We start from the raw sequence: 21,838 nt of genomic DNA on the forward strand, positions 1-21,838 counted from the left end.
GCCGTGCCATTAGAAATAGCTCCTCTCTGACCCAACAAATTGTCCCTGCAATTTCTCATACTAACCAACATGCGGTATGCTGATCTAACGGAAAAATCTCTTTTTTCTTTTGAATTTGCCATGCCCGGAAATCTGTCAATGGAATTGTGCAAATTTTGTTTTCAAGATCTGCAAAAAAAGGAGCGCCCAGCCCCCACATGGGCCGGTCCAAAATGCGCGGGGTGGCGCAGGGGGTTCACGATTGGTGGCTATTCGCCGCCCTACGCGTCAAATAGGGGCTCACAAGCGAGACATATCCCACCTTTTTTTTGACTGGTAGACATATCCCGCCACCGTGTGTGCTCCGGTCCATAAAAGGTCTGGGCCGTGTCGCTCCATGCCAGCCCAACTCATACCATGGGCTTTCGAAAGAAAAAGGAATCGGAGCCAGCCTGCTTCTTGTTCTAACCGTCCGTCTCTCTCCCGTCAAAAAAAAAAACCGTCCGTCTCTATCTCCTCCTCCACTCCGGCAACCGGCCGGAGCCGTTCTCCGCTCCAGAAAAGGACAGGGACCGGAGCCGTTTTCCCAGTGGCGGAATCAGAACTCGTCAACTCGCCGTCCGGGCGAACTGGGACCGCAGACCCGTCCGGACTCGGCTTAATTTCTTCTCTGGTCGGTAAGGAACCCTAGCTCGCTTGCCTGTTTTTGATCCGTGAGAGGATACACCATCAAATCCATGGTTCTATTAGGTTTGTATATATTTTCTTCAGAGCGCGCGATCGATCTCCTCCCACCCGTAGGGGGGGTCGCCCGTTCGGTACCCGACTGAATCACCATAGTTCTCCCTCGTGCAGTTCTTTTCTCTTTCTTGGTTCATGTATACATATGTCGGGATAAAACAGCATAATTCATAATCAGTGCAGGATTTATACCGTTATAGGAAAATTTAATTGGAAAATCAGAACTGCTGTGATTAAACTTATTTTGAATGGGGCTGTTTGTGTCCGATTAATTTGCTGCAAGCCCAGGCAATAAAGATGGGTTGCCTTAACGGAGGGACTGCGACAGTAGGATGTATCACGCCAAGATCATAATGCTCTCAGACAATCCTCCTGGTCATTAAAAAATAAGCTTATGCCGGATGAACTCTCGTGCGCGATACACCATACTAGGATTCATTCTGTGGAAGAGGTTATGGGTTAGGAAATGTTTCAGACAGAATAAGGTGCTGGAGTGAAGAAGCTACAAAAGCACCTTTAGAAAAAGGACCGAGAACTACATTACAATTGCAATCTATAATGAAGATTTGGAAACAAAATTCAGAGGGTTAAAAAGGACTGTGTTATGGGCTCCTTTCCTTGTGACTGATGTCCGACTGTGATCCCTTCTTATTATGCAGGCATGGGGCTGTGGTCATTTCTTGAGGGTGTCCTGCTTATTGCTAATGCTTTGGCAATATTGAATGAAGACCGTTTTCTTAATCCCAGAGGATGGAGCTTCGCTGACGCTAGAGGCATGCATGGAGCAAACACTTTCAAAGGACAGATGATTGGCCTCATATACGCGGCTCAATACATGAGATTTCCATTGATCCTTCTTGATGGAATCACTATACTTGTGAAGTTCGTTACATTCTGACAGTGGGAAGTGGTATGCTATACAGTTCTTCCATTTGCTTCCTTGAAGATTGAGATATTTGGCTTTATGCAAATTTTCTCGTGCTTCACCCCTTCTTCCAATACTCTTTTGTTGATGGTTGTATAGCTGTGCCTTTTATATGCACACTGTTGACATGTGCAGTTGTGCTCAGTTAGTAATTTATTGGTTGTCCGCAACACACTAGACGGTAGGTGCCTAACTGTGATCTTTCATTGTTCTTTTGTATGTACATGATGTATTTGCATTTGTCCATTGTAATTTTTTCTTGTTATTCCTGATAAATTTTTGCATGATGGGATTTTTATTATCAAGCAAATGGAACACTCATGTTTCCATTTTCATAGAAGTATCAGAGAAGTTCTTATGTGTATGATTTAGAGTGCCTCTCATAAACCAGACACTGTATAGTATTATATGGTTGGGTGTCACCACTTCTATGATAGAGTATATTTCATTAGTTATTATTGGGTTTTTTATCATATGTGTTCAATGTCAAACGTGGGTTTCATTTATTGGACGTTGGAGTGATTGCTCTGAATAAAGGTTATGGCCATTCCTATTGTGTAGAATTTCTGAAGATACACGAGCTTAGAAGCCATTGATGGAATATACATTTAGAAGAGGAAATTTAGTTATATTTAATTAAAAAATATAATCCCTTGAAATTTGAATGTTTTTTTCTCAAACTATAAACTTGAATGTCATCATCAAAGACGGAAGCAACATTTGGATAAATTCTTGCATGTGCTCATGACGGAGTATAGAACCATGATTTTGTAATTTTTTTAAACTAAAAATACAAATAAAATGATAAATTATGATACACAATTGCTACTAGTCGTCATATTTACTGTACCATAAATATACATAAAATTTTCCAAAATCTCCATGCAAAAAATGAAAATCTTCTATTTTTAGTATGAATCTATTTTTCCTAAGAAGAGGACGATTTGTAATTATTTTAAACTTCCAGCCTTAAATCTGATCAGTTAGCCCAAAAGAACAACAAGCCATTCAGTTCCGACGTAAGCCTGCTAGACTCCAAGGCCCATCACGTGCAGCATTAGGGTTAGGACGCCTCCTTTCCTTTATAACCTCAGACAAAGCCACCGACCGTCATTGCCGGACCATCCGTTCCACAATATAAGATGTTTTTTTTAGGTAATACAAAACTTTATTACATCATATGAGTATATTGGATGTACTAACATCTTATATCATGAGACTGAGGAATATCATGTAGAGTGCCTCTTAAAAACCAGCCACTGTTGTATTATGGTTGGGTGCGACCACCTCCATGATGGAGTATTTCACTAGTTAATTTATAGATGTATAACTTCACAATTATTGTTATTTTTATCATGTGTGCAGTGTCAAACTTGTGTCAAGATACACGAGCTTAGAAGGCATTGATGGAATATCTATACCACTATATAGTGTATGAATAACTTTGAGTACTGGCTGTTGGATGAAGTTGATCCAACGGTTGAGAGGTGGCAAATCCGAGTGCTATTGGCCATTGGATATTCTCTCCGCCACATTGGATTTTGCCATGTGTACTAATCTAAAATATTCCACACCTGTGCTTATATGCACAAACATGAAAACAAAGACAGTTCTCCTTTGTTCTAACTCTTCCATACTTCAATTCTTCAAGGGTTTTCTATGTTAAAAGAATCACCATTCACGTTTATTCTATCATTTACGTTGTATAATATGCACATAACACATACACTTCTCATTTCTTCTAGACTCTTCTATACTTTAGCTCTCACAAGATTTGCTCTTCTGAAAGAATTGACGTCTATTTTTTACTTGAACTTGTTTTGTTTTGGTTCAAAGCCAATGTAGCATCTTTCCCAAACCCAATTTTCTTTGCAAATGGAGTAATCAATTGTTCTTATATATTTCATTTCATTCATTGGAGCTAATTTTGTGTAGTATATTCTGCACAGTCATCAAATATTAGGTAGTTATAATTTGATTTTGAATGAGATGGGCAATGATATTTAAACCTACATATTAAATTCATTTGTGTATGACTTGAAATGTATATGTTTGTCTGCTATAATGTGGTACATTTACGTGGTCGCACTTCACTCTCGCGTGGCACATGTAACTTACCAGTACTTTTAGAAGAGGAATTTTAGTTATATTTATTTTAAAAAATATATGACCCCTTGAAATTTGAACATCCTCTTTTTTCCTTGAACTATAAACTGTCCGTCATCATCTCTTTAGACGGAAGCAAAAGTTGGATAAATTCTTGGATGTGCTCGTGACAGAGTATACAACAACAGTATGATTTTAAATTTTTTGAAAACTTAGAAAAAAATGATGATAAACTATGGTATGCAGTTGCTGCTAGTCACCAATTTATTGTACTACAATAATTATATATAAAAATTTCAAAATCCTCCTATAGAAAAAAAATGAAATTTATATATTTATCACAAATATATATTTCCTTTTTTATGGGAACAAATACTCTATATGTTTCTGAGAAGAGGAAAATTTGTAATTATTTTATAATCTTCCAGTCCTAAATCTGGCCGGTTAGCCCAAGAGAAGAACAACCCATTCTAGTTCCAGCATGTATATAGCCCGCTAAGACTCCCAGGCCCATCACGTCCCGCCACCGCGTGACCGCCTATAGTCCCGGCTATAGCTGGCCAAATGGGCCGGGCCAAACAGGCCAGCCCGCGAGCACGCCGGCATGGCCCGCCATGGGCCAGGCACGGCACGGGCTAAACGGGCCGTGCCCGGCACGCGGCACGCCTTGGGCCGTGCCTAGGCCTGGAGCCTGGGCACACGGGCCGGCACAGCACGGCCCGTTTATTTTTTTTATATATTTCAGAATTTTTTATAAATGTATACGTAAAATATAGCCCAATAGGCCTAAAACCAGCCCAACAGGCTGAAAATATGCAGCCCAGCGTGCTAAACGGGCCATCGGGCCGGCCCGTTTACTAATCAGGTCGTGCCTGGGCCAAGGAGCAGCGCCCGTGGGCCGGCACGGCACGGCCCGGCTATTAAACGTGCCACGGGGGGCCGTGCCGGGCCAGGCACGATTAGCACAGGCTGGGCCGTGCCGTGCCGGGCCGGCCCGTTTAGCCAGGTATGGTCCCGGCTCCCCAACGTTTAGGGTTAGGACGCCTCCTTTATATAACCTCAGAGCCACCCTGCCGCCGACATGGCCGAACCGCCGATCCGTTGGCATCAGGTAAGGACCGGATCCGCCGTCGGCGTCGGCGGCATCCGAACCCGGCGAGTTACGCTTCCGCTGCTTCTTCTCCACGCTATGCGCCCGTTTATTTGCCTACTTTTGTTTACTTGCTGCGAGATTCAGATTGCATCTCCCGTATTTGATCTGTTCTCGAGAGCATCCGTGATGTTACATCCACTTAACTCATCCTTGCACTTTGAGTTGCGACAGTGAAGAAAAACATTGGGGAATATGTAGTCTGAGATGCTCTCATGTTCTTCCTTTTGCTTAGATCTGTTTGCCTTTTTCCCCCGTGGATCTGCGTTGCTTCTAGTCGTGGGTCGATGATGTTATTGTTTACTGCGTTATCTTTCTCGAACTTCTCAAGTAATGAGGAAAGCATTGCCTACTGAGATCCAATCACGCTTAAAGATCTGTTTTGTAGGATTAATTCGACAGTTAATCCGATTTTTATTTCTCTTTGGGCAATATACTAGTAGTTGTTTACTTTTGTTTATTTTGTTATATTTTTTATGTTTCTTTTAATTTTCTGTGCTTCGTCATCTGGTCATTGGGAGGATCAGTCTCTGATCGGTTTCCACTGGACTCGTTCCCTTGAAGCAACATTAACCTGTTGTATCCTGAGCTACATACTGTTGTGCCCTGGGATGTTCCTCTCCAAAGGGCACCGTGGCTCTTACATACATATCCTAATTATAATTATTCTGGCACTCCACTCTGTTTAATTGATTGAATCATTAATTATGGCCCTAGACCCATCAAAGCAAGCAAGCATCTAGTTCAATCTTTGTGACCCAACCTGTTGGCATACAAAATCGTTGATATTCAGTTCTTGCTCTTTGTGATAATGTTTTTTTAGCAATTTGACTATCAAATTGCCTGAGTAAACAAGAACTTTGCTATTGACTGCTGCTCTTAGGTTTCATGTTTTTTTTTAGTTTCTGATTTGAGTTATTAAGATGGAAGCGAGGATCCTTTCCCCAGCTGATCGACTATGATTATACTGTGCTCAAATGTAATCCTTTATCAGAGGATTCCAAGCCAGAAATCTGATCCATCCACTTGAAAAATATCGCATGTTTTCGTTAGGGTCCTTTGTCTAGTATATTCATTGGTACATTTCAGTTGGAAAGTTCAGTGTCATACTAGTTTGACTAATATTGTGGTATGCATGTGATGAGAAACCATATGCAACTCACGACGGTCGTCTGAGACACTTTGTGTGTAATGGTGCATTCATATGTTCTCTGATGCCTTGTCTATTTCTTCAGTTTGTGTGTGATTTGGGTTCTCCCCTGGCTTCTATTTGTAGGAAGTGCCACATCTTTGTTCTCGTTTGTCTTCACTGGCATTTATTTGCCTTGCCAACCATCCTCCTATATCACCAGGACGCCACCATATTCCGAGTTCTCTTTTTATATATTATCAGTTGAAATTCGTTTAGACTGAAATAATCTTGTAGAGTACAAGAGGAACATAGTTAACAGATCTTTGTTGTAGTTATGAGGATGATGATTTCAAATTTGTCGCCCCAGTCTTAGGGTCCACTTAGGTGGATCTGTGCTGATGGACATATTACTAAATCTGACTCGGCAAATCTAAGTTTGAACAGTTAGTTTTTTCTTTTACTTAATTTCCTCATGATGGCAGTGACGATATGCAAATATTCAAGCTCAACAGACCAAATCACAGGTTTTCTCTCAGGAGTTGATTTGTATGCCGATTAACCCGCTGAACCGAGCCATCTGTATCCTTTATGTTCAATGTGCTGTTCATTGTTTGTTTCCTTTGGAGAGTGTAGTTGCCATGAGGATAAAAAGCTCCCTCTTCTGAAAGCATTGACGACATTGCTGGCAGAATCGAACCAATTAAACATTGCCACCACTGAGCAACTACATCTTCACTGGCCATTAATTTTGCCTTTCAATTAAGACATTCTTTTTGCATTGTGAGGAGGTATTGATGCATAATCCAACACTTGATCCAAGGGGTGACATGAGCTGCCTGTGTGATGTCAACTTTGCAAGTGAATCCGGAGATCAGTTTTTTATTATTTATTGTCTTCTTGATTTTTCAGTGTCGAAACCCTAATCAATCTTAGGGCACCTTCTGACACAGTGCCTATTTTGATGATACGCTATGTTTTCTTACCATCTTAGTTTGGTGGTATTGGCTGGTGAGCTGTGTTTTCTTTTACACTAGTGACGTATAATTTAATTAAAGCCCATGATGATTAGCTTTATGTTGGAATTACCGTCTGATCCGAATGATGATATTTTTGCGGCTTTCTGAGGCATAAACCAAGAGCTTAAGATATTATTTATTTAATAATATTGTTAATTTTGTTCAACTTAAATTATCCCAGTGAAAATTCTTAGACCAGGAATGCCGTATGACACTGTAAACAACAGCTGTAACTCACCACTGCACATGTCTTCCTTTGGCTATAACCTTTGTGGTTTGGTCAGGGCTGGATGTCCATTTGTACCTGGTTTGGTTCATCTGTGTGCTTGATTTTAAATCGGTCTCATATTGTTTCATATTGTTTGCTCTGTTTTTTGTGTGTTGATAGCAACCTGAGTCTGTATTTTGGTTGGTATACACTCTCCAGAGCTGGTTATTGTGGTTGATATATTTTTGTAGTGGCTGGTTGGTATACACTCACCAGAGCTGGTTATTGTGGTTGATATAGTTTTGTAACAAGTTCTAGTCAATATGATTTGATCAGTTTTGGGGATATGGTGATGATGATAAATTTAAGGCTTGTTTCTCAAAACATTCGCAGATGCCGCCTAAGAGCTTTCGCCCAGCCAGGCTTGAGAGCTAATGCTGCTAATTCCTTCCTTGGATGTCTGAGCCTTATTAATATCCTCATACTTTGTTATCTTTAATTTGATGTTCTCATCTTGTTATAGGGGGAGCACTGTTTCAATGTTTGGCTGCTGTTCTTTCATCCGAGTTTACATCGCTCTTGAGATGTATTCAGGTGGCGCTTGGAGCACAAATCCGTCCAGATGGATCTTGGGTTACGCTCGCCCCCAAATTCAAGTTTAATCTCTGTTTCTGTTTTTGTTGCATTATGTTCTGTAATTATAGCTTTTGTGGGACTGCTGATTGGTGAATTGAGCCTTTTTCGGTGCAGTGATTATAAAACATTCACTGACGGGAAATCCCTGAGAACGACAATACACCCATAGAATCTGCGTTTGGAGATTGAACTATATTTCTGGTTTCATTTTTGATGGAAACTTGCTTTTTCATTTACAGTTAAAACTCAGCTTAGATGCCTACCACATTTCAGGTAGAAACTCTGTAGCACCGTTCAGTTTTGTGGACTGTATCACGACCTGAGACAGTACAACTGGAGGATCATTACAAACTCACTGCTAGAGTACTTATCCGTGAGTGACATTGCTCTGTTTTGAAGCATTCATTGTGAAATAGAGATGATGTAATGATATTGTTGCAATTTCTGGTTTAGTGATTCGTTATCTATGATGATAATAAATTTCAGTACTTAAGTTCTTATTTCACAATCAATGTAAGAGCTGGTATTGACTTCGAAGTACTATCTCAGATTTTTATGCAGACAAATATAGAATGTACATCACCGTTCACCATAACTGAGATTGTATATGAATATTCTCAATTCAAGAGCTGATCATTTATGCTTGTCAAATTGTGAGTACAGTACTCTTGTCAAGTTGTGTACTGAGCTTGCCCCTGTTCTGAACTTGTATTTAAGTTATCCTTTCTACCAACAGAGCTCCTGCCAATATTTCGGAAACAAATTGTTAACAAAATTTGTGAGCTTATCATTGATGTTGTCAATTGGAAATCATTGTAATATAGTGCAGGTGGCAAAGGAGATCAATTGAACTATCAAACTGAATTTTGAGAGATGTACTGCAGGAGACAAAAGAGATCAACTATACTCGACTGAAGTAAACTATGGCACAAAATAAACACTTAACATTACATCATGGAAATGTTCCAGATGATTGCTTCTTTAGGATCACTCAAGTTAGAGCATTTGATTTCCAAGTACAGAAGTACATCACCATAACCCAGTAAAAACATCATCTTTGATTGGTCCCTGTAAATTAAATGTTGAGCACAGTACTCTTGTCAAGTTGTGTACTGAGCTTGCCCCTGTTCTGAACTTGTATTTAAGTATTCCTTTCTACCAACAGAGCTCCTGTCAATATTTCGGAAACAAATTGTTAACAAAATTTGAGACTGATGCTGTCCATTTGTGAGCATATCTGTCAATTGGAAATCATTGTAATACAGTGCAGGTGGCAAAGGAGGCAAAAGAGATTAAATAAATTAACTGAAGCGAACTGGTCCATAACACTAAATTAAAAATCATTGTAGTCAGACAAAGGAGATCAACTAAAGTTGACTGAAGTGAACTATGGCCCAAAATAAACACTTAACATTACATAATGGAAATGATCCAGATGTTTGCTTCTTTAGGATCACTCAAGTTAGAGCATTTGACTTCCAAGTACAGAAGTACATCACCATAACCTAGTAAAAACATCATCTGTGATTGGTCCCTGTAAATTAAGTAAAAAAGTAAGATTTTTTCACATTAGCATATCCTGATTTCTAAAGAAACTATGAGTGAGGAATATTACCATGAACAGCTAAGATTGGCGATGTAATCTTCACACGACTTCCCTTTGTCCCTAGAAACACTGTCATCTACTATGATATGTACTTGTGCAAGGGACATTTAATGTACAAGGGACACATGTAAAGGAACAAGCAATGAATAGTTGTTCTTAGGGACATGAAACAATCCATGTAATCTTTTGCTAAAAAATGGGAAACTCATGCGAGAGAAAATAAGCATGCAAGCAATAGTACTTGGACAACTGAGATCTATTTGATCTCTCATGAGAAATAACAAATTTGGTGTTGTATCACTTATATATTGGAACCATGGCGTACTATGCTTGCCTCTTATATATTGAAGAGCACAGCGTAGAATGTATGTGAACTGTATTGGAATGGCTTAACATGGTGTTTCTATATTTTCTGCTTAGTTCGTCTGGACATTTGAAAGCATGCACACATCCTATCTTATGAACAAGAGTCGCCTCCTCTCATTGAACGCACATCACTGAAAGGGCTGAAATAAATCCAAACTCGTGGTTTAGTTCCACCATAGCGAACCTAACCATTTGAGCTAAGTTTAGTTCGCTCCTCCAGAAACCTGCTAGTTGCTGACATCTCCCTCCCATCCTATGTAAATGGTCCACATACACTTTATAATTCATAAATGAAGTGCATACTTTTTTGAGATTCATAAATGAATCGATCTGCATAACTTTTTCTGAGATTCAAGTTTGATACGAATACTAGTATTTTAATCTTATGTGTCACCAAATTAATTCATGTTCAGAAGTAGTTTTCATCGTACGTGCCTTTTTTACTTTTCGCATATATAGGCGGTCAAACTTCATAAAGTTTGACCATATTTTTATATTAAAAATATTAACATTTACAATATTAAATATATGCAATATGAAAACTAAATTCATGGTGCATCTAATGTTGATATTTTTTCCAATAAAGTTGATCAATTTTATGAGGTTTGACTTCATAGACAAAGGACCAGCACCAGAGGGAGTACCATATACATTATGCGGACCATAAGTCAGTTTGCTAGAAAGAGAAATCATCTACAACCGGACCTCATAATGGAAATGGCCGTCGTTACCCATTGGGAAATTGGTCCGGCCGTAATTTAAGGTGGATGCTCAGATCAACCCAAGAGCCAAGACTGCTTTTGTTTTAAAGTTACAAATATGTTACCTTATGATACAAACAATTCATGGTAGAAATAGAAATGGAGCTGCCTATTTTTTGAACAAATAAATTGAAATAATGTTGTTGTAAATACTCTTCGTTTTTGTGCACTATTACCATGTTGTCCAATGAGGCATGAACTCATTATTGGACCATTGGGTCGGCTCCATGTCCCTAAACAGAAGAGGGGCCAGCATGGACCAGGTTCGGACAAAAGAACTGGACCCCACAAACTCATTATTGCCATTGGTCGCAAAATCGCCATCCAACCCAACCCCACCTATCTTGTCTCTATATGCATTGCATCATGGATCGAACCCTTGCCATTTTTGCCACTCCACCCCGCTTCCAATCCACTTTGCCCAGCTCCTCTTTGGTGATCTTCGGTCATTTTCGACATTGCAGGCAGCGAATTTAAGTACGTCAACTTGGATCTGACTGGCTTTCCGTCGGTTCCAAGAGGATACTCAACCACATGGCTTCGCTCGCGTGTTAGCGCCAGTGGGGCTTACATTCAATGGCGGTGATGCGCCCGTCGATGGCTTGAGGTGTGTGTCTGCTTCGGACCCAGAGCCAGCAGTGTCCGAGGAACCCGTGTGTTGGGTCCTTTCCCCATGGTGTTAGGCTTCGAGTTTGGGGCCAAACGTGCCCATGGTGAGAGGGCAAGGCGCGTCGTGTTGCAGAACGTGAGTCGCACCGTGCCACTTCAGACAAGGCCACGAAGGATATCCATGCTTGTAACCTAGCGAGCGATAAGCTCAGGCGGCACGTTCGTTCACGGTGGAGCAAACCCGTATTGTCCATGCCCTCGCTGGCCCTGCCCCCCAAAGAGGAAGAGAAGAACGGTGTTGCATTCGACACCTCCATGCGCAAAACAGACCCGCCTTGGTCACTATGTCATCTTCAAGCGCTACAATCTCTATAAACCGGACAAGTGCAAGGGCGGCAATGGATGAAGTTTCTCCATAGCTCGTAGAGCATGCCTAATTTTGATAGTCAAGTGACATGTATGATGAACTACCCTATGCTATTTCCTGTATGACCACGCTATGCTCTATACGAATTATAAAGTAAATTGTTTGCTCTACATTGCATGAGATTATATGGATTTGAAGGGCATATGAGGGGACAGATAATAATCTATCTTACAGCCCGAATGAATGATACAAAAAGATAGGAAACCAAATAAAACCCCCCAGATGTTTATGCCAGTAGTTTACTTGATTTCCCATTAGACAAGTTCAGGAATTCAAAGCCTATAAGCAAAAGGTGAAACGCTCAGCTACAGCTCGACTAGAGAGCAGATCCAGAACTTCTTCCCACTTTTTTAAAAGAAAACAAAGAACTCCTTCCCCCTGCAAACAGTTACTCAGCCTTGGTGTTGAGAGACATCTTGCATGGCATCATAAGCTTTCCTGCATATTCAAAAGAGGACCATCAGAGACCTGCTTCAGTCACTTGTAGTAACACTTAGGAGCAAAAGCACAACAAGAACTTAATAAATACTAATATAAGTATGTTTGGTTCCTCACAATGCATAATGCAACCAATGATGGGTTTGCCACAAACAACAAAAAAGAGGCAGATGGGATACCGTAATGCATCCTCAATCTCAGTGTTAGCTGGGTCCAACTTGAGTCCATCCAGGAAATGTTCGCAAGCACCCTTGTAATCCTGATGATAAAACACAAGTTAATAGCCAAAAACAATTCACACACAAACTCATATAGAGGAAAAAACATCTGACGGTATCTTTTTTTTAGACGGTATCTTCTATGTAACCTTCAGTAACATCAGAGCCGCGCCTTGCCGGTAACAGGCTGTTGGCCAATCAGGCCGCATTTTCCTGCATTCGTTAGCATCTATCAAAGCCTTGTCTCCGTCACCCATGCGGAGCGAGCAAAGGCTCCTGTTTGAGTACATGGTCGCATCATCTGGATCAAGCATCATTGCCTACAAGCAACGAGGAAAATATTTGGAATTTGTGGGCACTGACAATGAGATAGAAAAACTACCACATGACTCAAAAGAGACTCGACATAGTAGATTAATACTGAATGAGTAAGGCTGGAAAACAAAGCCAATTAATCCGACTCACAGTTAACAAATATAGCACAATGTTGACGATATACCACACGTGAATTAAAGTGGCAATGCATAAATTATGTTTCCACTATGTCCTCCTACAAGTGGCTTTCATGACGCTTTTTATCACTTCATTCATTATCCACTATGCCCTAACCAGATCCAGAAGCCAGTAACTGCTAAAATATTACAGTTATACTTAATTTATTCTCAAACAAATGCATCATCATCAGATTAACACACTACTAATCTACCCTCTTCATGTTTATGACAAGCTGGAAGCTCAAGATGTCTTAATTCTCCCATGATTTGTAACAAAACCAGCTCCGGCAATAATAGGCTGCAGACCTGTGGCACCGTGGGTAGGAACCTTTGCTGCCCCGTTCTTTGATAGAAGCCCCCCAGCTCGATGTGAAATTTTTGGTATTTGAATAAGTTTTGACCAAAAGAATATTTTAGATCAATGTATTCGTATTAAAGAATAATGTAAAACCAAATCATAATGAAATCAGAAGCCTTGCCCGCTGAATCTCCCTGCGCCCGTGACGTCCACCCCACCCCCCGTGACCCGGGCGAAACCCTAGCTGCCGAGCCAACCACCCCCTCTCCAACCCTCTCTCCCCTCGCCGCCACTGGCTGGCAGGCGCCGCCGGGCAGAGTCTGCGCGGCGGCGGGACGCTTCGTTACTTCCCTCTCACGAGGCTGGGGTGGCGCGGGGCCGCTAGGCCAAGGAGAGGTGTGGGGCGGCGCGGCGAGCTGGCGTCGGTTGGCGTGGCGTGCGCGGCCGGTTGTGGCGCTGTGTGTGTGTTGGTGGGCGCTGCAGGTTAAGGGCGCGTCAACGTATTGCCGCAGCCCGACCCAGGGCGGCGTGTGCGCGTGGTGCTCATGCGTCATTCTCGACTCGGAACTGCTGCATACTGGGTGGGGGATGCGCGCTTGCGGCCCCTACGGTGCGCCGGTGGCCGGATCTTGTCCTCAGGGCCAAGTCTACCGCTGCTCCGCCAGAGGCGGCGCGCCCTTGCACGCAGAAGGTTGGACGACACGTGCGTGGTGTCTGGATGCTGGGGTGGCGACCCCAAGGGATCTCAATGGGGTTGCGCCATCACGGCTGCAAGGGCAGCGTGGGGGTCGGTCGTGGACACCGGTGGCGGCGGATCTGGGGTTCTCCCTGCACAGATCCGTTGGCTGCGGGTGGTGGTGGCTCGGACTCCGCCGGCGGCCCGGACGACGGTAGTTTGCTCCACCTGCATGGTTGGGGAAGGTCAGAGATCGCGGTGGAGGTGGTGGCGTCCCGTGGGCGCGCGGTGGAGGTGGTGCTGTTGTGGCGGGTCTGATCCAGGAAGGGATGTGCCCTGTTCTTGCGTGTGTATGCGGTGCTACGAGATATGCTCTCCTCCCACTGCGGTAGTCAGCTCGTTTCGAGAAATCCCCGGTGGACTTGGGGATTCGTGGTCTAGGGTTGGGAGAAATCCTTGCTTCGCGATGTCCAAGGCTGACAACGGCAACACCCGCGGGCGCCGTTCCCTCCATGGAGGCGTTGTCTTGGCCCTGATCCGAATCTCTCCCCCGTGCTCGGGGGAAACCCTTGGTCCGGCCTCCGGACCAAGCGATGGCTGCGCCATGGCGTCGTTTCCCTTCTTGGAGGCATCGCTTGTTGCTCGAGGGGACCCGTCTGTGTGGCTCGAGTCGGTATCGGCAATTGCTCTGGTGTGAGTCACCGAGGCGCAATGTACATCATCGCCGCCACTCTCTCGACGACGCCTTCTCCATGTCTGCCCGGGCCCTGCCATCCACCTACCGACTTCTTCTTGGCGCAAATGGGTGGGGGTATGTTGGTTTGTGTCATCCTCGGGTCTTGGTCGTGTTGTAGAGGTCTTTGGCGTTGGTTGTGACGCGGCTTGGTAGCTCTGTGATTTGCCTCATTGCCATTGTCTTGGGCTTGATCTAGGTGATGCATATTTCATAGTTCGCGTGGGGTGTGTGGCTGCTAATCCTGGTTGTAATGGCCGAAAGTCATTGTACCCGGCTTCTTTGCCACTTCTTCTCTAATGCAATGATACACATGCTTGTACGTATTCTAGAAAGAAGCCTTGCCCGCTTCAGGTTGAAAGTTCGACAAGAAAAAAGGTGATACACAATCCATTTATAACATATGGACTAAATGAAATGTTAGAAAGGGACAATGTAAGAAGTATATGATGCTTTAATATTACCACACTGTAGGATCCTGCTGCAGAAAAATAATCCTTCTTCTTGAAAGAGTTGTTCGCAAGTTTCTTAAACCCTGCCGCTCTAGTTTTGCTTTTAGACACAGGCTCATCCTGGATCATCACGATATCGAAGTTAATGAAAGACTTCAGATGCACAAAACTGTACAAGTTCTAAAATACTTCGAATTATGATGTAAATATTTGGAATCGCATCTCATTACATAAAAATCCTTTTGCTCATATATCTAGTGACTGCATATTTGTGAGTACCTCCAAGCATCCCTGCTGTGTTGGTACCAAAGAATTTATCGCCTAAATTGTCAACTAAATTCACACAAATTTGTGATATCATGCTATGGTAACTACAAATATGAACATGCATGCTACATAAATCTACATACATACAACATCGCCAGTCTCCACCGGCCTTACCTGCCAATGTGAAAGTCACATTTTCATTGTTAATAACTGGACTGATTTCCTCCATTTAAACTTCCCACGCACATTGTATGATACCATGTACCATCTGCTATCTTATACATAATCTTGTTAGAATTCCTTGTAACTACTTCCACAGAATCGGGGATTGCCGATTGCAGTGGTATTATTTAATATTTATTTATTTCAACTAACCGAACTTGCCTTGTAGTTAAGCCAGAATGTCCCTGAAATATTTATGAAGGCAACCGTGCAAATAAATTTCAAATGGCACGATTTTTACACTGTAAGTTTCACAACTGTGATGATTAGGTAGTGGCCCTTACACCCATGTTTGGCAAAATCCCATTACAACCATAAAGCATGGTAACTTCTGTCTATGTCAGTTATCTGGTAGCATGAACGAAATATTAACGTGAGCCATAATCACGTGAATAATATTCATCCAGTCCTGAGCCCTTGTCTCTAGAAAGATTGCAATAGGAAATTGTCTACTTAGTACTTAAACTTTTTAATTGTCGCCTGTCACTATATTTCTTATTTGTCTGCGCTGTTTTTGGCTTGTAAGAAACTGTGTAGTAAGATTTAGGCTGCATCATCATTGATGCAAAGCCCGGGGGTAATGAACACTTCCCTTTTCTCCAAAAAGAAAATTGCATTATCTTCCTCTTTTTGCCAATGCATGGCATGCCTTGCTTCTTCTGTTCACGTGGGAGGAAGTTGTGTGCTATGGTTAATCCGACAAGCCCAGGCTTTAATTTCAACTGTGCCATCCCAGTATCAAAGCGACTTGGAATTTTGGTTTCCTATTTTTGGCAGGAATTATTCGAATATGCCATGCAAGTACCGGAGCCTTACGCAGTACCCGATACATACCTAGAGACTGTTTGGATGACGCCCCACCACGCCCTGCCAATCCATGGGCAAGCCAAAATTTTGGCGTAGCTTTCAGCCGCCCATGACCCTGCCAACTTTGGCGAAAAAATGAACTGGAGAAGCCCCCCATAGCCAGGACGAGCCAATTATTTGGTGGCCATTCAAAGGAGCGTCAGCACTTGGTCAACTACCAATTTTTTGGAGTAAATTGCAAAAAACCATCATAATTGGGACCCTAACTCATAAAACCGCCATTATTCGATTTTTTTTCAAAAAACCACCAACATTGTGGTGACAGTTTTCAGAAAACGCTGATAGCAGGATTATAGCGGTTTAACTCATAAACCTGCGCCTCGGGCCCGTTGTCAGGTGCCAAGTGTCCCGGGGCCGAGACGGCGCTACCGGTCAACCCCGTCTCCCCTGACCTTTTCTCTACACGCAGTCGCCAGAGAAGAGGAGCACATCACGCCTCCATTACACGCATGGCCCCGCCGGCTCCAGCAGCCCGACCGCCGGCGGACGAGCATCCCAGCACCGCCGCCTCCAGCCCTCCCCTCAATTTCTCTCGGCTCTCTCCGACGTCTCGTCAGAGTCGGAGGAGACGGGGAGGCGCAGCTCCCCGCGGCCCAGGATCCGCACCACCGTCGCGCCGGATTTTTGCACGCCCAGACCTCCCTAAATCGCCGCCGCCCATCCGGTGGAGCGCTCCAGCACGGCGAGGTGGACCGGCAGCTAGGAGGCAGGCGATGGGACGGCTCCTTTGACCCGGGCCACTCCTGTCCGCGGCTAGGCCGGCGTGGACCCGGCGGTGCAGCTGCACATCGGCGAGGCGCTCTGGACCCCGGCGATGCAGCTCCCTCCAGCTGCTGCCCGCTGCTCCCTCCCGCCCTTATCAACCCTGCTGTTGCTGCTGCTCCTTCCAGAATCATGGAGCCAGGAATTGGCGGAGGCGCAACAAAGAACGGCGGGGCGGCGGCGGCGGCGGAGAAAGAACGGCGGGGCGGCAACAGCTTGCCTCGCCGGCGGCTACTGGCGTTCCGGCGCGGGATCCCCTGCTTCCGGATCAGGGCGGCGGGGGCTGTCGTGTGGATCAGGAGAACGACGACGACTGCGAGTGCGACTAAGATCTACTCGTTGGTTGACCGGGATATTTCCATGTACTGGTAGTTTTTTATCAGAGGAGAAATTCACACTGACATGCGGGCCCATACTATTTTAACGGTCAATCAAACTCCAGTCACATGCCGTTAGTTTTGGTTGCCATGTCATCCCTTACAATGGGACCTATCTGTCAGTTTTAGAGTCAATAAGTGTTTATCTGAACAATCAGTGTTTTTTGAAAACTGTCACCACAATGTTGGTGGTTTTTTGAAAAAAATTCAAATGGTGACGGTTTTCTGAATTAGGGTCCCCAATTATGGTGGTTTTTTGCAATTTACTCCAATTTTTTGGCTTGGCAGCTCCAGGCTCCAATCCAAACAGCCCCCTAGATCTTGGAGGATTGTCGGCAACTAAAGGTCTGAAAGAATAGTGTCTTTTGTTCCCCCTAGAATTCCTAATATGCGTGCAGGGGTTGCAACTTGATAGGGTCAAAGTGTATGCATGTAGAGTTTTAAAACCCAGTGCCTAGCCACCATGTTTGCAATGCTGATTAGAACTCTACATGAATGATTCGCCAAAAAGACATAGTGTCAAAGAGGTAAATCTTACATCATCTGGAAGAACACGGTTGGCAGCAGCGTCCTCCTTAATGCAATTGACGAAGTCAGTTGAAACAAGTTTTTGAGAATGGAGATTCTCCGCAGCATAGGTTAAAGCTCCCTTGGTGTCAGCACCAGCCTATATCACAAAAAAAGATGTTCAGTGTCTGTATCAAGAAAATATGGGGATAAGTCAGTCAGTCCTCAAGATGAAACTGGGTAGCATTTCAAATTTCTGAACTTGAAGGAATGAATAGCCACCATTTCAACTAGATCATTTGGTTGAGTTCACTCTTCACTGTCATCATAATTGGTAACCGATAAAATGGTTAAGAAAGTATCTACTGCAAGTGGGGCAAATTGCAGAGTACTAAAACTGCAGCCAAGTTCACAAAACAAAGGCCAGCATAGAAGTCAAGCGCTCTCAACTTCACCGAGAAAAAAAAAATGTCATTACATAGCAAACGGAATCATCAAAATTAAAAGACTTGAAAAGGCTAAGATGAAGGTGCAATACCCTAATCAGGAGAAGCATACAGTTCCTTGAGTCAGCATCTACAGCTGCAATGAGAGGCGTCTTGCCATTTACCTCTTTATTGCGCTGTTGAGAGACAATTAAGATATCAGCTCCTATGGTCAAAATGATAATCAAGGGATAAAGATAAAAATGGATACATAAATATCACTAAGGTCAAATAGCTTTCAGGGCATTACAAAATACACAAGCATACTGAACTTATTGATCCAACATATTTTATAGCTTACTAGAATTTGGTCAGACCTTGGAATTTTAGATGGCACATAAAAGTGAGCATCAGCACAAGATAGAGAAGACTATATTGTGGCAAATACGCAAAAAATACAAGAAGTTATTTCTAATTATCGTTGTTAACATTCAAGGGACTGGAAGTGACGACATGTGCAGTGGTACATATCTTGTATTCCATACAAAAAAGTAAGCAGGAGAAGAGCTATTACTACAGCAAGGAAATAGATCTTAGATTTGATAGTATATTACTATGAATTTAAATACAAGTGCATGAAGTACGTCGAATCGTTGACACATGTTACGATGGTGTGATTTGAACCAGGGAAAGAAGAAAGAAAACTGTAATCAAGATTTCAAGAGTTACAGTGGCACGATCTCAACAATGTGGAAGATTTGGGGGCTTTGCAATGGCTGCACGTTTGAGAATGAGACTCGAATTGCCAAGAACCGGAAGATTCCATTCTCCATGAGCTTATAAACTTACGTCTGCATTGTGGTCCAGCAAAATCTTCAAAATGCCGTCATGCCCTTGAGTAGCAGCGCAATGAAGTGGTGTCCCACAAAAGGCTACCGGGTCAATATAGGCTCCTTTAGCAAGCAATAGTTTAACAGTTTCACAATCTCCTGAAGATAATGCACAAACTTAATGGATAAGAGGATATGTATTTCTGTCACATTCTCAATCCATCCCCCTGATTTCCATTAATAAAATAACAAGCTGCAAAGACTTAGAAACAAAATGAATCAATGAATTTATTACAGCAGAGCATATGTATTTCTTGGGACATCTTTCTTTTCAAAAGTCTCATGCACCTCACTCTGCCTTGACCATGTGCCATAAATAACGACTTAGTCTGGTCAGGAAGGCATTCATTAAAGCCAATACATTCTGTGGCTAGATAATTTATTACCATATTAAACAAAGGAAAACATATCCTATTAATAAAACAATACTAAACCACACCATAGTACAACTTTAAAATTCAAAGGACAACTTAAGAAAACTTAGGCAGCATACAAATGCAAAACAGAGGCTTGCGTTTCTAGAGATAGACCTGATGCAGTGGCTTCATGTAAAGGGGAAAGCCCATCGTGGCAGCTTTTGTTTGGATTGGCACCATGATCAAGAAGATATTTGGCAATACCCACACCCTTACAAGATATCGCAAAAAACAGAGGTGTTCTACCTGTCAAGCACACAGTAATGTAGCTTATTGATGCAAAACCTTTCAGGGTTTAGCAAAGAAATAAACGCATAACTTTTAACCCCCCACAGAAAAGTATGAAGTAGAATGAAAGATTTTAAAAGACAATATGGCCCAAATGGGAACGAATTTAACTTTATAATTTAGACGTCTCCACAACAGATGATTGCATATATACACCTGCAGCATATGCATATGTCCGAGAAGTAAATAAAACAATCCTGAAGAAATAATAATTTACCCTCGATGGGGCCTACTTACATTGCCATGCTTATGTAGGATATGGCCTGAGATATCATTAACTGTGCATGGTCTATTTCCATAAGAAGCTATATGACCACTTATTGAAATAAACAGGCACGTCACAGACATATCTTAACGTTAAAGAGATAAAGTCAGAGTGGCAAATATGCAGGGCAGCAGAGATGTTATATGATCAATTATGAGTGAGATAATCATAATTTAGCAAGCTCAAAACATCAAGCACGGCGAAATCATAATTTCGATCTACAGATCAAGCAACTCATACAAACAATAATAATTATTTGGAGGACATGAAAATGGAAACAGAGGTTCCATTCCCGCTTGACCCCACTGCAAATGATAGCACTTTGTGAAATCTGGCAAGCTCATATATACTTCAATAAAAACACGGAGCAAACAAAAATAAAATGACAACAAAATCCTAAATCGACATAGGATTTTGGAGGGACCCTGACCTCCCTTGTCGACGGCGTTCACATCAACCTGCAGTTCCTCGACCAAGTACCTGCACACCTCCAGCCTCCCTCGGTTAGCGGCGACGTGCAGTGCCCCGAGACCCTGTAGCAACCCGGCATCCTCCACCCTCAGCGCCTCCACCGTCTCCTTGAGGCGGCCCCTGCCCATGTCCAGCATCGTCACCAGCCCTGCAGCGGATTGGACGCGAAAAATCAGCACTCAAATCTCCCAACCAAGATCCGAGACGAGGAGATCGAGGGCCACAGCCACGTACTCTTGAAGAGGGGGAGATCTCCGTCGGACGCCGCTTGGAATATCATGTTCAGCACCGGCCCGCCGACTGCGGCACGAGAAGCAGCGTTAGCGTCTGGGGCTGGGGGTTAGCGTTGGGGTCGGGGTCGGGGTCGGGGATAAGACGTGAAGGAGGGGCTCACCGGTGAAGGGAGCGGGCGAGCCCGGCGGCGCCATGGCGTGGATGGAGAGTAGGAGTTGGTAGGGTTTTGGGTGGGGAGAAGAGAGAGAGAAGGCAGCGAGATGAAGACGATCCGCGTGAACGGAGAATCTATGCGGAGATAAAAAATGGGCAACCGTCTGCCGGCTGTCAACCACGACGCCACCGGCTGTTCGACTACCCAGCATTGAATTGTACTGCGAGAGCATCTCCAAGTAGATTTTGGGTCTAACTGATTGCGAGCACAACGCATATCCCGCCCATACATGCCTGGACCTCTGTTCTCTCTCCAAAACATATCCATCCTTATGGACTCTCGTAACTAGCGAACGTTTGTCAGGTAGGATGGCGCATGTGAACATTTTAGGTGTCATTTTTAGTTTTTAGGGGGTGACAGTTTCTTTAGAGTGGCAATTTCTTCAGAAAAATTACTTTTTCACTTGAAAACTGTCGTCATTTGATTTTTCTTCACAATTAAAACTGCCATCAAATGACATTAGTTTGCCACCCCCCTCCCAGCGAACGCCAGCTGGGTAACATTACCGTTTATTATCCTTTGTTAACTTAAAACATTTTATATCTTTTAAGCCAATATTTCAACTTTATTTTTTTTATATTTGAACTCCAGGCGGAAAGACCTTTGAAACAAGACCAATCTTCCCGCAAAAAGGAGGAACAAGACCAATCTTGATTATATTT

At 43.2% G+C, this 21,838-nt stretch overlaps 2 protein-coding genes and 9 non-coding genes across 12 annotated transcripts; 10 read left to right on the plus strand and 1 right to left on the minus strand.

The window, feature by feature from the left end:
- Positions 1–462: 462 nt before the first annotated feature.
- Positions 463–2,009, plus strand: LOC123170407 (immediate early response 3-interacting protein 1). The gene is made up of 2 exons (XM_044588274.1): positions 463–656; positions 1,380–2,009. The coding sequence occupies exon 2, from the start codon at positions 1,382–1,384 to the stop codon at positions 1,616–1,618; it is 237 nt and encodes a 78-aa protein (XP_044444209.1). The 5' UTR covers positions 463–656; positions 1,380–1,381; the 3' UTR covers positions 1,619–2,009.
- A 3,009-nt stretch (positions 2,010–5,018) lies between these two features.
- On the plus strand, positions 5,019–5,114 carry LOC123183910 (small nucleolar RNA snoR26). The gene has a single exon (XR_006492897.1). It is a non-coding gene; the product is annotated as a small nucleolar RNA snoR26 (small nucleolar RNA).
- Positions 5,115–5,824: 710 nt separating this feature from the next.
- On the plus strand, positions 5,825–5,923 carry LOC123183772 (small nucleolar RNA Z103). Its single transcript, XR_006492798.1, has one exon. It is a non-coding gene; the product is annotated as a small nucleolar RNA Z103 (small nucleolar RNA).
- Positions 5,924–6,032: 109 nt separating this feature from the next.
- On the plus strand, positions 6,033–6,121 carry LOC123183825 (small nucleolar RNA Z161/Z228). The gene has a single exon (XR_006492819.1). It is a non-coding gene; the product is annotated as a small nucleolar RNA Z161/Z228 (small nucleolar RNA).
- A 248-nt stretch (positions 6,122–6,369) lies between these two features.
- LOC123183902 (small nucleolar RNA U31b) lies at positions 6,370–6,456 on the plus strand. The gene has a single exon (XR_006492889.1). It is a non-coding gene; the product is annotated as a small nucleolar RNA U31b (small nucleolar RNA).
- A 51-nt stretch (positions 6,457–6,507) lies between these two features.
- LOC123183861 (small nucleolar RNA Z107/R87) lies at positions 6,508–6,611 on the plus strand. The gene has a single exon (XR_006492850.1). It is a non-coding gene; the product is annotated as a small nucleolar RNA Z107/R87 (small nucleolar RNA).
- A 50-nt stretch (positions 6,612–6,661) lies between these two features.
- Positions 6,662–6,757, plus strand: LOC123183740 (small nucleolar RNA R30/Z108). The gene has a single exon (XR_006492768.1). It is a non-coding gene; the product is annotated as a small nucleolar RNA R30/Z108 (small nucleolar RNA).
- A 328-nt stretch (positions 6,758–7,085) lies between these two features.
- Positions 7,086–7,165, plus strand: LOC123183872 (small nucleolar RNA snoR77Y). The gene has a single exon (XR_006492861.1). It is a non-coding gene; the product is annotated as a small nucleolar RNA snoR77Y (small nucleolar RNA).
- A 58-nt stretch (positions 7,166–7,223) lies between these two features.
- Positions 7,224–7,402, plus strand: LOC123183838 (small nucleolar RNA Z112). Its single transcript, XR_006492831.1, has one exon. It is a non-coding gene; the product is annotated as a small nucleolar RNA Z112 (small nucleolar RNA).
- A 202-nt stretch (positions 7,403–7,604) lies between these two features.
- Positions 7,605–7,725, plus strand: LOC123183721 (small nucleolar RNA SNORD14). Its single transcript, XR_006492753.1, has one exon. It is a non-coding gene; the product is annotated as a small nucleolar RNA SNORD14 (small nucleolar RNA).
- Positions 7,726–11,774: 4,049 nt separating this feature from the next.
- LOC123182210 (protein TANC2) lies at positions 11,775–21,382 on the minus strand. Of its 2 annotated transcripts, none has more exons than XM_044594709.1 (11): positions 21,123–21,382; positions 20,963–21,028; positions 20,688–20,876; positions 19,819–19,950; positions 19,248–19,291; positions 18,512–18,595; positions 18,005–18,133; positions 14,984–15,091; positions 12,468–12,638; positions 12,280–12,359; positions 11,775–12,100 (listed from the first exon to the last, which is right to left on the minus strand). In XM_044594709.1, the coding sequence occupies exons 1-11, from the start codon at positions 21,346–21,348 to the stop codon at positions 12,055–12,057; spliced, it is 1,275 nt and encodes a 424-aa protein (XP_044450644.1). In that variant the 5' UTR covers positions 21,349–21,382; the 3' UTR covers positions 11,775–12,054. The 2 variants fall into 2 exon arrangements, with proteins under 2 accessions (XP_044450644.1, XP_044450643.1); XM_044594708.1 differs by having other exon boundaries at positions 19,248–19,387; positions 21,123–21,380.
- Between the last annotated feature and the right edge of the window lie 456 nt (positions 21,383–21,838).

Source organism: Triticum aestivum, chromosome 1D (assembly GCF_018294505.1).
Source record: "Triticum aestivum cultivar Chinese Spring chromosome 1D, IWGSC CS RefSeq v2.1, whole genome shotgun sequence".
Taxonomy (NCBI): domain Eukaryota; kingdom Viridiplantae; phylum Streptophyta; class Magnoliopsida; order Poales; family Poaceae; genus Triticum; species Triticum aestivum.

Excerpts from the sequence above, each read along its gene's own strand:
- LOC123170407 (XM_044588274.1), top strand. The coding sequence starts at position 1,382 with ATGGGGCTGTGGTCATTTCTTGAGGGTGTCCTGCTTATTGCTAATGCT.
- LOC123182210 (XM_044594708.1), bottom strand. The coding sequence starts at position 21,348 with ATGCTCTCGCAGTACAATTCAATGCTGGGTAGTCGAACAGCCGGTGGC. Across the intron at positions 21,029-21,122 it reads CTCGCCCGCTCCCTTCACCG|TCGGCGGGCCGGTGCTGAAC; the intron begins GTGAGCCCCTCC and ends CTCGTGCCGCAG. Across the intron at positions 15,092-18,004 it reads ACCGTGTTCTTCCAGATGAT|GATGAGCCTGTGTCTAAAAG; the intron begins GTAAGATTTACC and ends GTGATGATCCAG.